This window comes from Microcebus murinus, chromosome 10, assembly GCF_040939455.1.
Source record: "Microcebus murinus isolate Inina chromosome 10, M.murinus_Inina_mat1.0, whole genome shotgun sequence".
Lineage (NCBI taxonomy): Eukaryota > Metazoa > Chordata > Mammalia > Primates > Cheirogaleidae > Microcebus > Microcebus murinus.
In genome coordinates this window covers 82,081,273-82,094,589 of record NC_134113.1, presented here as the reverse complement: position 1 = coordinate 82,094,589, position 13,317 = coordinate 82,081,273, and the positions used below count along the sequence as shown (strand labels likewise).

The 13,317-nt window shown below is 41.9% G+C and overlaps 1 protein-coding gene across 1 annotated transcript in view; it reads right to left on the bottom strand.

Moving 5' to 3' along the window:
• The window catches only part of GYS2 (glycogen synthase 2), a 74,822-nt gene that overhangs the window by 47,964 nt on the left and 13,541 nt on the right, over positions 1–13,317 (bottom strand). The window contains exons 2-4 of the mRNA XM_076007610.1: positions 8,911–9,092; positions 3,851–4,042; positions 87–269 (exon numbers count right to left, since the gene is read on the bottom strand). Of these exons, the coding sequence (XP_075863725.1) occupies positions 87–269; positions 3,851–4,042; positions 8,911–9,092 (557 nt within the window). The remainder of the gene's footprint in view (positions 1–86; positions 270–3,850; positions 4,043–8,910; positions 9,093–13,317) is intronic.

Here is a 13,317-nt window from a genome sequence, read left to right as displayed (position 1 = left end):
ATGAAATGCAAAGATCAATACTTACCCTTCCGCTTCAGCGATCTGAAAGAAGGGTGGGTGAGAGGGGAGGAGGAAGGACTAGTCACCTTGTCAAGATGGTTGTAGAAATCAATGTTTGCCGCACAGAGATACCTCCCGAGTAGTGTGGCGTGGGTTGTAAATATCGTGGCGATAGGAAGTTTCCGAGCTCGAGAAAGGATCAGTCCAGTTCCGGCCTGCCATTCATGGAACTGGGTGACGACATGTCTCCCATCTGTGTGATCGGTCACCTGCGTCAGAAAAAAAGCATTCAGAAAAGTGTTGATGGAGCTTGATGGTGATCACAGCCCACATGGTGTCTTGTCAATTTTACGCAATTGAAATGGGTCTAAGTATGAACAAGGATAAATATTTTTATAGGATTCAGTGGTATGTTCATAAAGCCTAGGTATTTTTATGTCTCAGTCCTCTCAGTGATGGATCAGATTTATTTTTGTATTTTCACAGAAAAATAAATACTACTATTGATAACAAATAATACTAATAAATGGAATAAATGCAAAGCAATCAATAAATGATCATTAACGGATGAATGAATAATAGCAAAAATAATATATATATATATTTTTTGAGACAGAGTCTCACCGTGTTGCCCTGGCTAGAGTGCCGTGGCATCAGTCTAGCTCACAGCAACCTCAAACTCCTGGGCTCAAGTGATCTTTCTGTCTCAACCTCCCAAGTAGCTGGGACTACAGGCATGTGCCACCATGCCCGGCTAATTTTTTCTATATATTTTTAGTTGGTCGATTAATTTATTTCTATTTTTTTTATTATTTTTTTTTTTTTATTTTTAAACATGTCCACCTCTAGGAATATTTCTATTTTTAATAGAGACGAGGTCTCACTCTTGCTCAGGCTGGTTTTGAACTCCTGACCTTGAGCGATCCACCCACCTTGGCCTCCCAGAGTGCTGGGATTACAGGTGTGAGCCACCGCGCCAGGCCGCAAAAATATTTTTGAAGATATCGCTAAACAGTGGAATCAATTATGACTACCCACTTACAAGCTTCTTTTTAAATAAATAATAAGTGACTCTACCTTTTAAGTCTGTCTAATTTATAATTTGACCTTTAGGTTAGGCTGACCTTTTTGTAGGGAAGCTCTCATTAGGATCACTCATTGTTCTGCAAATGTTCAAGTTTTTCAGAAAGAACTTTCTTGCACTCATCAAAGTGCAAGAGATAAAAGATAAAAGAGATAGTACTTTGACAGTAATTAGATAGATAGGCAGTAATTTGACTTTTCTGTTCTTTGATGCCAAAATAATTTTTACTGAAATATTATTTTAAGAATATAGAACTAGGGAAAATAAGGCTGATAACTTGTTTAGTATCAAATAGCAGCTTAATAACACAAGGACAACCCAGGTCTAGTTTCACTACACCAAACCAGGCAGGGCACAAGTGTCTTCTCCTTAAAGTTAGTTTGTTTCATTCTTACAAAAAAATTAAAGTTCACACTCACTCCCCTTACAAGTGGTCCATTTCCTTAAAGAAGGGAGTAGTGAAACACCTGAATTCAAGAAGGCTGGGCAGAGAATTGGGAGGTTTGGAGAGCTAACCCAGGACGGTGGTTATAACACTTAGTGTATGTCAGCACCAGCTGGAAAGCTAGTTAAACACTGACATCCGGGTCCTCTCCCCACCCCAGATAATCTAATATTCTGAACCAGGGGTAAGAATTTGCATATCTCACAAGTTTACAGGTGATTCTGCTAATATTGCTCCAAGGAAATACTCTTTGAGAAACATTGACTTAGGCTAAGTCCTTTGAACTTCCAAGTGCCTGGTCTTCTAAAGGTTCCTCACAACCATCACCAGTTGTCCAGACCAGCCATAGCACTCACAGCTGTTGACAGCTGCACAGAAGCGGCAGCAGAAACAGGACTTGCAGGCTGGGCGCTGTGGCTCACGCCTGTAATCCTAGCTCTTGGGAGGCCGAGGCGGGCGGATTGCTCAAGGTCAGGAGTTCAAAACCAGCCTGAGCAAGAGCGAGACCCCCATCTCTACTATAAATAGAAAGAAATTAATTGGCCAACTGATATATATAGAAAAAATTAGCCGGGCATGGTGGCACATGCCTGTAGTCCCAGCTACTTGGGAGGCTGAGGCAGGAGGATCGCTTGAGCCCAGGAGTTTGAGGTTGCTGTGAGCTAGGCTGACGCCACGGCACTCACTCTAGCCTGGACAACAAAGCAAGACTCTGTCTCAAAAAAAAAAAAAAAAAAGAAAGAAAGAAACAGGACTTGCAGGGTAGTCTTGGACTAATTTTCAATGTCTCTACCCTTTGAACTAAAGAAAATATCTATTTTTGGAACTGCTTTATTTTAGAGAAAATTGGGACTCTTGCTTTCTTGGTTTGCTCAACTCTATTTCCCTATAATAGAAAGGATGACAACACTCAGACACACACATGTCACTTAGTGGTTAGCCACATGTCACTTAGTGTCACTTAGCCTCAGCCATGGGGCAGTGGCTCACGGAGGCAGTTTGGAGAGGAAGAGTTGGTTCCACCAGCTGGTGCTGCAACAAGGTTGCGTATCAGCCATTAAGCCAGATTCTGCACACCAAGAGTACATTAATTGTGATGGCACTCTCACCCTTCTTGTCCTATACTGTCACCACCAAAACAAAGCAAAAGGGCTGCCTGTCCACCTTCCCCTTCGCTTCAAGGCAGCTTTTTATTTTATGGTGAGTGGAATATCATTTCATCAGTAGAAGAGATTGGTTAAGGGAAACACACTCCTGACATACAGTTCTGTGATTTGTCCTTAGACCACACCCCCCACTGTGCTAGGGGGGGTTCTTCTTTTACCACCTGGTTTTAGGGTTATGTATAATCATCTTGAGGTAGTGCAAGGATGCAAAGGAATCCGACTGCCAGACTTTGAAGAATTAACAGAGTGCAGATTTGGCTCATTTTACAAGGACTCATTTCTAATGTTCTTGCCTTTTTTTTTTTTTTGAGGCAGAGTCTTGCTTTGTTGCCCAGGCTAGAGTGAGTGCTGTGGCATCAGCCTAGCTCACAGCAACCTCAAACTCCTGGGCTCAAGCAATCCTGCTGCCTCAGCCTCCCAAGTAGCTGGGACTACAGGCATGCGCCACCATGCCCGGCTAAGTTTTTCTATATTTATCAGTTGGCCAATTAATTTCTTTCTATTTATGATAGAGATGGGGTCTCGCTTTTGCTCAGGCTGGTTTCGAACTCCTGACTTTGAGCAATATGCCTGCCTCGGCCTCCCAGAATACTGGGATTACAGGCGTGGGCCACCTCGCCCGGCTTTGCTCTTGCTTTTTTACATCTATGGCATAGTCCCCTACAAAGAACTCCTCAATAACTGCCACGACCACTTCAGCTCTTAGCAAATAACACACATATCTCAAAGCCACTCTAGCTGCACAAGTACTTATGCATAAACAGAATATTTCAAGCTGTTTGCTACTCTTAACATTTTAGAATTCACTTACACAGTACATGATGTATTATAAGCAATCTCTTTTTTTTTTCTTGCGTATATATTGAGTATCATCCACATAGCAGGTGATATAATTCAGTGTTTTACATACATCATTCCATTTAAATCTGTCATGAGCTAAACAGTAATACGAATCATTATTACTCTGTTCCAAAGGCTGGTTTTTAGTGTGGGAGGAGTGTGGAACACGCCCTCAGATTCCTTTGAAATGTATTAGGACAAGCAATAACGGCATCATCTCAAAAAATTTGCTTGATCCAAAAATCATGGGATCATTGCTGTGCACTGAGCCAGTTGTGCTGCTCCTCTGTTGTGTCACCATGCAGTAAACTGTACCTCTTTTAAGAACCAGGCAGTTAAAGATCCAAATATCAGCATGTCATTGGCTTCTCGGTCATGGTAAGGAATGCCGACACCGCATGCTTCCCAGAGGTCACCCTTCCACCTGTCCAGGTTCCAAGCCGAATAGCCTATGTCAAAGAGCACCACGTAAGGACTCCCCTCAATCAGCCATCTTCCAAAATGTACCTGTCATAAAAAGAACACACAGCCATGTACTAATATTAAGTATTGCAAGAACAGAAACTGTAACTGAGCTGGGAAGATATAAAGTGTATGTAGAATTCAAAGCTACATGGAAAAGAGTAGTGACAACACATCGTATCTGCTGTTTGAGCCTGAGGCTGGAATGCACATGCATCCATTCATTAGAATCTCCAAAGTCTTGCTCTTTGCTAAATTGGGTCATTTTAAAGCAACATATCTAGATTGTGTAATCTCTGTTTTTCTGTAATTTCTGCCCAGGTTGTCCTCACATGCTCTCCTCATGGGAAAAGGCTGATCAGGTCTCCAGGGTTGGCCCTGGTCACACAGAGAGAGCCTGTGTTGGATCTGGGCTGTCAGGGAGAATTCTGTCTTGTTTTCATCACTCCCTCCTAGTTCCACTGTTCATACTTCTTTTTTTTTTTTTTTTTTTTTTGAGATGGGCTAGAGTGCCGTGGCGTCAGCCTAGCTCACAGCAACCTCAAACTCCTGGGCTCAAGCAATCCTTCTGCCTCAGCCTCCCGAGTAGCTAGAATTACAGGCATGCACCACCATGCCCTGTTAATTTTTTCTATACATATTTTTAGTTGGCCAATTAATTTCTTTCTATTTATAGTAGAGACAGGGTCTCGCTCTTGCTCAGGCTGGTTTCGAACTCCTGACCTTGAGCAATCCACCCGCCTTGGCCTCCCAGAGTGCTAGGATTACAGGCGTGAGCCACCGCGCCCGGCCCATGCTTCTAAAATAAACAGAACCTGATCACACTCACACACACACACACACACACACACACACACGCACACACACACACAACCCTCCTGTGACCTTGAGCTCATGGATATATGACTGAACTATAGTCTATGTGTTTATGACAGAGTCATGAAATGTTCTCTAACAACCTGGGTTGTTGGATATAATTTCTTCAATGTCACTGAATTTCCTTTATGCAACAGGACTCACAATATTTCTGGCTAGAAAAGAAGCTATTTTTGTAGACAATGTATATGATTTATCTTATTGCTCCTATCAAAAAAAAAAAATGACTCGAAATGTTTGTTGCTGCCAGAGATCTTAACTAAACATGTTGCCCAAGATACATTATCTCTTTAATCAAGCAGCTCAAAGTCTAATTCTATTACCTTCTTTAAATTGACTTAGGTTCCTAAATGTTTTATCTTGTGCAACTTTTAGTGCATTAGCAATCTCAATTTTTTTCCAATCGTAAGTATTAATATATAGTCACTTGTATATCCAAGTTTTAATTTCCCTTTTGTTCTCTATATTTTTATAGTAAAAAAATTGTCTTCATTTTTGTGTTGTGGTTTTTTTCTCCTATTACATAAACTACTTTAAATCTTTTCTGGAACTCAGAAGAGGCTAAGAGGCCTCTGCATTGGTATATTTAAGCCTCTCTAGAAAACTGAATGTGTTCACATTACTTACATATTGACACTAAAATTCCACCCATGGCTGAATTTTGCAGAGTTTGGAAGCACAATTTAATTGCCATTTCCTCCCATGGGACTCAGGCATGTGGGGTGATATTTCTCCCCTGACCGTTCCTTGGCCAACCTTGAAAGACCCTCATTATGCCTCAGTTGCTTCCATTGTAATTTAGTGTTTATCTTGTCACTCTTTCAGCCCCAAACAACTTTTTAATAGTTTTTTCTTTGTGAAAGTAATTGATTTATATATTCATACATTATTAATAATACATAATATTATTGTATTATATTTACTGACTGCCTAATATGTGCCATATGATACAGTGAGCTAAGGTCAGAGAGAAGTGTTGAAACTACAAACAGAGAATGTAAACTAGCTTGTCTTGACTTCCAGTCAGTTCTTTGTTACAACATGGAAACATCCTTACACCAGAAATCCACGTAGAATCTCGAGACCAGTCAGTTCCACTGTGTTTCCCAACCCCCTTCCTTCATAAGAACTTCAAATGCAAGCCCCTCCTAACATCTCATTTACTTTTATGCCAGCAGTATAACACACACCCTTCTCTCACTCTCCTAAGATTCTCTATGAAATATTTTCCGGGTACTCTCAGGACGTCAAGTTCCCTTACGAATGACACATTCTGCTCCTTAAACCTTGCATGCACCTCCTAGACACTGTTGTCTACACACAGAAATCTCAGGTGAGGGCTTCTCATTTATTCACCTCCAGAAACTATATTCCTGGAATGAGTATGAAGGAAAGTTACTATTTTTAAATTCCATTGAAACTTGTAAAGCCTTGTTCCTTATTTGTGTGTAAAAACATCTTTGAAATGTATATTATACAAATATATTACCTATATTACCTTTCCATGTTCTACTAATCACTCGGTTACTTTCTGACCTTATCCTAAGCAACTTCAAAGTCTGGGTTTTTTATCCTGCACAATTAACCTGGTATTGTTAGTAGTTACTTGACCTTATTGACTTAGAAGAACTTCATGTCCACCTAATTTCAGCCACCCAAGATCATGGCTGCATGATCCTTATCAAAATCCAAATTGTTCCTCCTCTGAGATATTTCACTTTGGCATTCTGTTACCTGACCGCAACTTTTATACTTCCACTTCTCTCACACTGTTTTTCCCAGTGTCTATATTCTTTCTCTTTGCCCTCTAAGACATCTAGTCCCTGAAAGCCACCATTTTCTCCTACACATTGTCACCTCCATTCTAGCTTTGCTTCCTTTCCTACCCATTTCAGTACAATGGGCCATCGATCCAGCTACTAATTCAGTCACTCTCACAATTACCTTCAATACTGTGCCGCCTGGACCCACTGCAGGAATGCTAGAAATAAACTAGATTTCCATCTGCTCAACTTCCTGCATTGCCACTCAGGTTGTGCATCGCTCCTTGAGAAAGTCACAGTCATGCATATCTGTGTCACCGAAAAGTCTCGACTACATCTCGAAGATACCCACAAATTCTTTCATGTACTCCTTGAACGGTTTTTCAGAACTTCTTCCATCACATTCTCTTACTTAAACACTAGCCTCTTAAGCCTCAGAAGATGACCTTTAACTCCTACTTCAGTAAGCTCACTGAAAAACAAGGGGTGAGACCGTCCTGGATTCTTTAGTAACTTATCTCTAGTATTTGCATTCCTCCTTTAGCTCCTGTTTGAGTGGAAGGCGTGAAGAATGATCCCTTCAATGTCGCTTTGGATCTTGTTCCCTCCCCCCAACTCTCAGTGACTCTACTCCCTTCCATCTTCCATTCATTCTGAACTCTCAGCTTCTCCCTGTCTGCTAGATATTTCCTCTGGGCAAATAAATATGCTCAGGTCTCACCCATGTTTAATAAAACACCAATTCTCAAGACCACATCACTCTGCAACTACTGTATTCTCTTTCCTCTTCACAGAAAAATCTCGTAGCCACGACTCCTGTACCTTTTTTTCTTACCACAAACTCATTCCTTAACCTACTGCAATCTAATTTAACCTCCCCTTCTCCTCTGAAATTGTGCTGAGCAATATTATCAACGACCAGAATATTGCCAAACCCAATGGACCCTGGTTCAATGCTTTGTTCACTTCATCCCTTGTTCATACTTAAAACTCTTTCCTCCCTTGTCTTGACATCACTATTCCTGTTGTGGTTGTAACAAACTACCACAAATCTAAGTGTCTTTAAAACAACACAGATTTATTATCTAACAGATTTGGAGGTCAATAGTCCAAAAGGGACCTTACAGGCTAAAATTAACATGTAAGCAGAGCTGCATTCCGTTGTAGTCTCTAGGGGGAGAATCTGTTTTCTTGCCTTTTTCTCCTTCCCAAGGCCACCTGGTTCCTTGTGGCCCCTCTTTTCATCTTCAAAGCACATCACTGTAACCTCTACTTCCATTGCCACATCTCCTCTCTGATTCTAATTTCACTTCCACCCCTCTTAAGCATTTTAGGCAAGTAGCCTTTGCCAGACCCCTGGGGAGATAAAGGAATGGAATGCAAAGGGGGAGATTGTATTCCTTTTTCCCTTGATAAGGACAAAGCTTATCCCTCCCTTGCTTTCCTGGTAAGAACCACATGGGAGCTACAGGATGCGGCAGGGGTCCTAGGAGCTGATTGTTTGAAAAAGAATTTATTACAAGCAACTGTTCTGGGCCAGTTCCTTACTCCTCCTGGAAAAACCTTCCAGAAAACCCACTGCTCTCCCCTTCCCTTCCCGGGATGGATGCTTTTTTCAGCCTCCACCCATCTGCACCCAGATGTTCAAAAGAAACAGCATTTTGCTAAACCTGAGGCTCCAGACCTAACAAAGAGGACCCTTATGCTTACATTGGGCCCACTCAGATAATTCAGGATTGTCTCTGCATCTCAAAAGGGACTCCTTAACTTAATCACATCTACAAAGTCCCTTTTGCTGTATAAGGTAACGAGTTCACAGGTTCTGAGGATTAGAACTTGGGCATCCTTGGTTCCACATAGCTGGCTTTGCTTTTACATTTGCAATCTCTGGCTTCTTTTAACGTAGATACTCTAACATATAGACATTCCCCAACATTTGGCTCAAAAGTTTTGCTTTTGGTCTATGAATTTCCACTGAATAATGTTATCAACACCAAGGACTTCAACTACAACTTAGGTACAAATGACTTCCTCAAAAGCATGTCTACCCTACAGCCTGCTGTGCTTCAAACCAATTGTCCTTTCCCCTTGGTTTCCACAAGGTGTCTCAAATGCAGTGTATTTAAAATCAAGTTCATCATCTTTCTCACAAACCTCCTCTTCTTCCCTAAGGAGGCAGATGATCTTCTCTTGTGAGTTCCTGTGAATTGCAGTCCATTTTCTTGCAACAGTTTACTGAGAGTTGCTGAGTGAATGTTAAGTCAGTTCCTTTACCTGGCAGCCATGCTTATTCATTGTTTCCACTGCTCTTTTGACAGCATCATTGGCAGGTTCACACTGCTCCACCTGAGTCTTCATATTATGCTCAAAATATGGACCTATCAGAAAATAATTGTCTCCCCATTCGTCTGCTGTGGTTCTGGCCTTTGTCTGAATCACAGTATAGATGCCTCCAACTGTTAGAAAGAAAAAAACGTTCTGTTATCATTCATGCAAGTAATTCATTTTAAGCAATGAAGGGATGAGAACAGGTTTAAGTCACCATTTAAGATCCATGAAGCACAAACGTTCCTGTAACTTTCTAAAAGAACAGTGTTTAACATGTTGTTAAGGGACACTAACAAATGGTTACTGTTTGATTCAATTCTGGGCTTATTTATTTATTTATTTAGAGAGTCTCACTCTGTTGCCCGGGCTAGAGTGGCGTGGCATCAGCCTAGCTCACAGCAACCAGTTGCTCACAGCAACTGGGCTCAAGTGATCCTCCTGCCTCAGCCTCCCGAGTGGCTGTGACTACAGGCAGGCGCCACCATGCCTGGCTAATTTTTTCTATATATTTTTAGTTGGCCAATTAATTTGTTTCTATTTTTTTAGTAGAGACGGGGGTCTTGCTCTTGCTCAGGCTGGTTTCGAACTCCTGACCTCGAGCGATCCGCCCACCTCCGCCTCCCAGAGTGCTAGGATTACAGGCGTGAGCCACCGGGCCCGGCCCTGGGCATATTTTAAAGCCCCTTCTGGGTGCACGTGAGAGAGCAGCAGGCTGGCAGCAGCAAAGAGGTATAAACATTTCAAGGAAATCTGCGGAGACAATTAGAATACAGCAGTACTTGGCTTAAAGCTTCAATCATGTTGAAGTGTCGAAGTTAGGACAAGTAGCCATTCTGATGACACATGCCCTCAGCAGCAGTAGTCATATTTTGCCTCTTCTCCTACAGTGGTCCAAGAAGGAGCTAAGGTTATGTCCAAGTAACAGCCACTGTGGCTTGCAGTTATGAGCAAGTCTCCCAAGCTAAAGAGCACTCCTCTTCCAAGACACCAAGCAAGGTACCCTTTTTCAAGGGGAAAGAGCTTACAGATTTTGATGGAATATGCTTGATCCAACCCTGATGTCAAATCCAATGACATAAATACAAATTTTTCATACTCACACACTATTTCTCCCTTCCTAGACTCATTGTTTCATTCCCCCCCCCTCTGTTATTGCTGCTGCCACTATTAAAACACAAAGCCAGAAAACATGCATGCTCTGGGAAAACATGCATACCCTTGGTTCCAGCAAGTCCATATCTAGAAAGTTATCCTGGGGGAAAAATAAACAGAGTGCCAAAATGTATGCATACAAGGATGTTTATGGAAGCATTATAATGGCAAAAAATTAGAAACAACTTAGATTGAACTAGTTGACTCACTTAATGGTTGTAAAGCTCAATTAGCTTATCTATTAAATGGTTATAAAATAATATTTAGCTTGGAGGGAAAGGCAGGTTGTAGCAACAGTATTAAAAATTAGGCCTGGACTGGGCGTGATGGCTCACATCTGTAATCCTGGCACTCTGGGAAGCTGAGGCGGGAGGATCGTTTGAGCTCAGGAGTTCCAGATCAGCCTGAGCAAGAGTGAGAGCCCGTCTCTACTAACAATAGAAAGAAATTAGCTGGACAACTAAAAATATAGAAAAAATTAGCTGGTCATGGTGGCACATGCCTGTAGTCCCAGCTACTCAGGAGGCTGAGGCAGGAGGATAACTTGAGCCCAGGAGTTTGAGGTTGCAATGAGCTATGATGATGCCACTGCACTCTAGCCCATGCAACAGAGTAAGATTCTGTCTCAACAAAATAATACAAATTAGGCCTGGCTGAGAAGTTGATAATTGAGCAAATAAAGTATTACTTAAAGGAGTGATTAAATAGAAGGAAGAAATTAGGCAAGCAAATGCCATGGGGAACAATTTCTTAGACAGTGGTAACAATTAGAGCCAAGGTCCTAAGTTGGGAGCAGAGTATGTAAGGGGAGGGTAATAGGCATCCAACAGGATAGGTTCAAAACTCAGTAACTAGGTAGAAGGAATAGAGAAAGTCAAGGGGAAGAAGATTTTCAATAACTTAGGATATTTCCTAGGCCAGAACTAAGCAATAATCACATATGAAAATATAAATGAAGTCTGAATCAATTTCTTGAGCAATACTTTGTGAATGAACCATGGCAAGAGCATGACTCAAGAAGTCCCGTGTGAAATCCTGGAACCAATAAGATTCTGGCACCAATCTTCAAGTCAATTGCAAAGAGCAAATTTATTACTTACATATTGCAAAAAATGTCTTTTCTCATTTTTCACTGCTGTTTTTAAAAAGGTATTCCAATTCATCAGGATATAGGTTTTGATAGCTACCGTGTTTCCCCGAATATAAGACCTACCCATAAAATAAGCCCTACCAGGATTTCTAAGCATTTGTGCAATATAAGCCCTACCCCAAAAATAAGACCTAGGGATGGGCGTGGCTACGCAGCGCATCTGCACAACCCATGCATTTCGTCTGGAGCGGTAAAGAAGACAAGCAGCCCTTCTCATCTGCCCCATGAGAGCTCTATTGCTCCACATGAGAGATTGGGGCCAATGGTTCTAAAGGAAATAGAGTCACAAGAAATTCAGGATGGAATTTGGGGTTTGGAGAGTTATGATCATGCTCCAGAAGATGACTTAACTATATTTGCATAAATGTAGATTGTTACATTATTGTTACAATAACACATCCCCTGAAAATAAGCCCTGGGGTGTCTTCTTGAGGAAAAATAAATATAAGACCCTGTCTCATTTTCCAGGAAACATGGTACTATATCTCCTAAATTTCTTCTATCAGTAACTTAAACTTTAAATAGTAAATCTTATTAATAGTCTCAACCAAAAATAGAATTGCCATCTGTGAATTTTTTTTAAGCCTTAGCCATTCAAAATATACTTTTTGGAGAATTGCCTTTTGAGAAGTGAGACTCAGAAGACAAATGTTGATTCTATTATAGAATACCAATAGGATTCATTAATTTATAAAGGAGAAGAGCTAATACAACTCCCAAAATGTAAATATTACATGCAAACAATTTTCATGAGGCCACACAAATTGTCCTTAAGAATTTCATCTTGACTAAGGAAAGACTTTTTGACTTAACAAAAAAGAAAGTTTAAATTGTCATTTGAGCAGAGTCTGACATAAGGACACTGTCAAATCACAGGTCAGATGGCAGGTGATGAGGACAGCACACAGCACATGAGGAGGATATGCAAAACTTAGAAGTAGAAGATTCTAGACTGGACCAGAACAGATGTGATTCACTTAACCAGTCAACAACGAATCTAGGTCTATATAAATTGATGTTAACATCAACCTCACCTAAGTGTTTCTCTTAAATTCTGGAAAATCTTATAAACATCAAACTTATTTGTTGAAGAAAAATAAATTTAGAGAAACAACTTGCAGTGGCAACGACAAGGAAAAACTTTAAAGTGTGAGAGTTGGCTGGGCATGGTGGCTCATGCCTGTCATCCTAGCACTCTGGGAGGCCAAGGCAGGTGGATCGCTCAAGGTCAGGAGTTCGAAAGCAGCCTGAGCAAGAGTGAGATCCTGTATCTACTAAAAATAGAAAGAAATTAATTGGCCAACTAAAATATATAGAAAAAAATTAGCCGGGCATGGTGGCGCATGCCTGTAGTCCCAGCTACTTGGGAGGCTGAGGCAGGAGAATTGTTTGAGCCCAGGAGTTTGAGGTTGCTGTGAGCTAGGCTGACACCACAGCACACCAGCCAGGGCAACAGAGTGAGACCCTGTCTCAAAAAAGAATAAATAAATAAAATAAAGTGTGAGAGTCACATCTTAGCAACAGCCTTCTGTTTACAGCTGCTGCCACTAAGAGCAACCCTGCCCTTTCCAGCAGCAGGGCTGCAGCACAGCCACCACCACTTGAACATTCCCCTGGGGGCCTGAGAATTACCCCATTGCTGCCTACCAGAGCCAGGATCCACACACACCACTGGGGGCCTGAGGAGTGGCCTGCCCAGCCAGGCTCAGGCACCCTCTTCAGTGTCTGAGCCCACTGTCTGATGGGTCTGGGATCGCCCTGACCCATCCACCACTGTTGCCACCTGAGCACTCCTCCTGGGGGCCTGAGGATTGACCCACCCAACCTGCCACTACCACCACAACTGGCACCCCCCCACACACATACCACCTGCAGGCCTGAGGACTGACCCCCCCAGGTCATCACAGTTGCTGCCATCACCAATGAAGACTGCTTGGGAGCCAGAGGGTTAACCATAAAAGTGCTACTGCCATCACCCATGCAACACCCGCCACTCAAGGGCCTGAGAATCTGCCCACCTACCTGGCTCATGGCTGGCACTGGTGGCACTC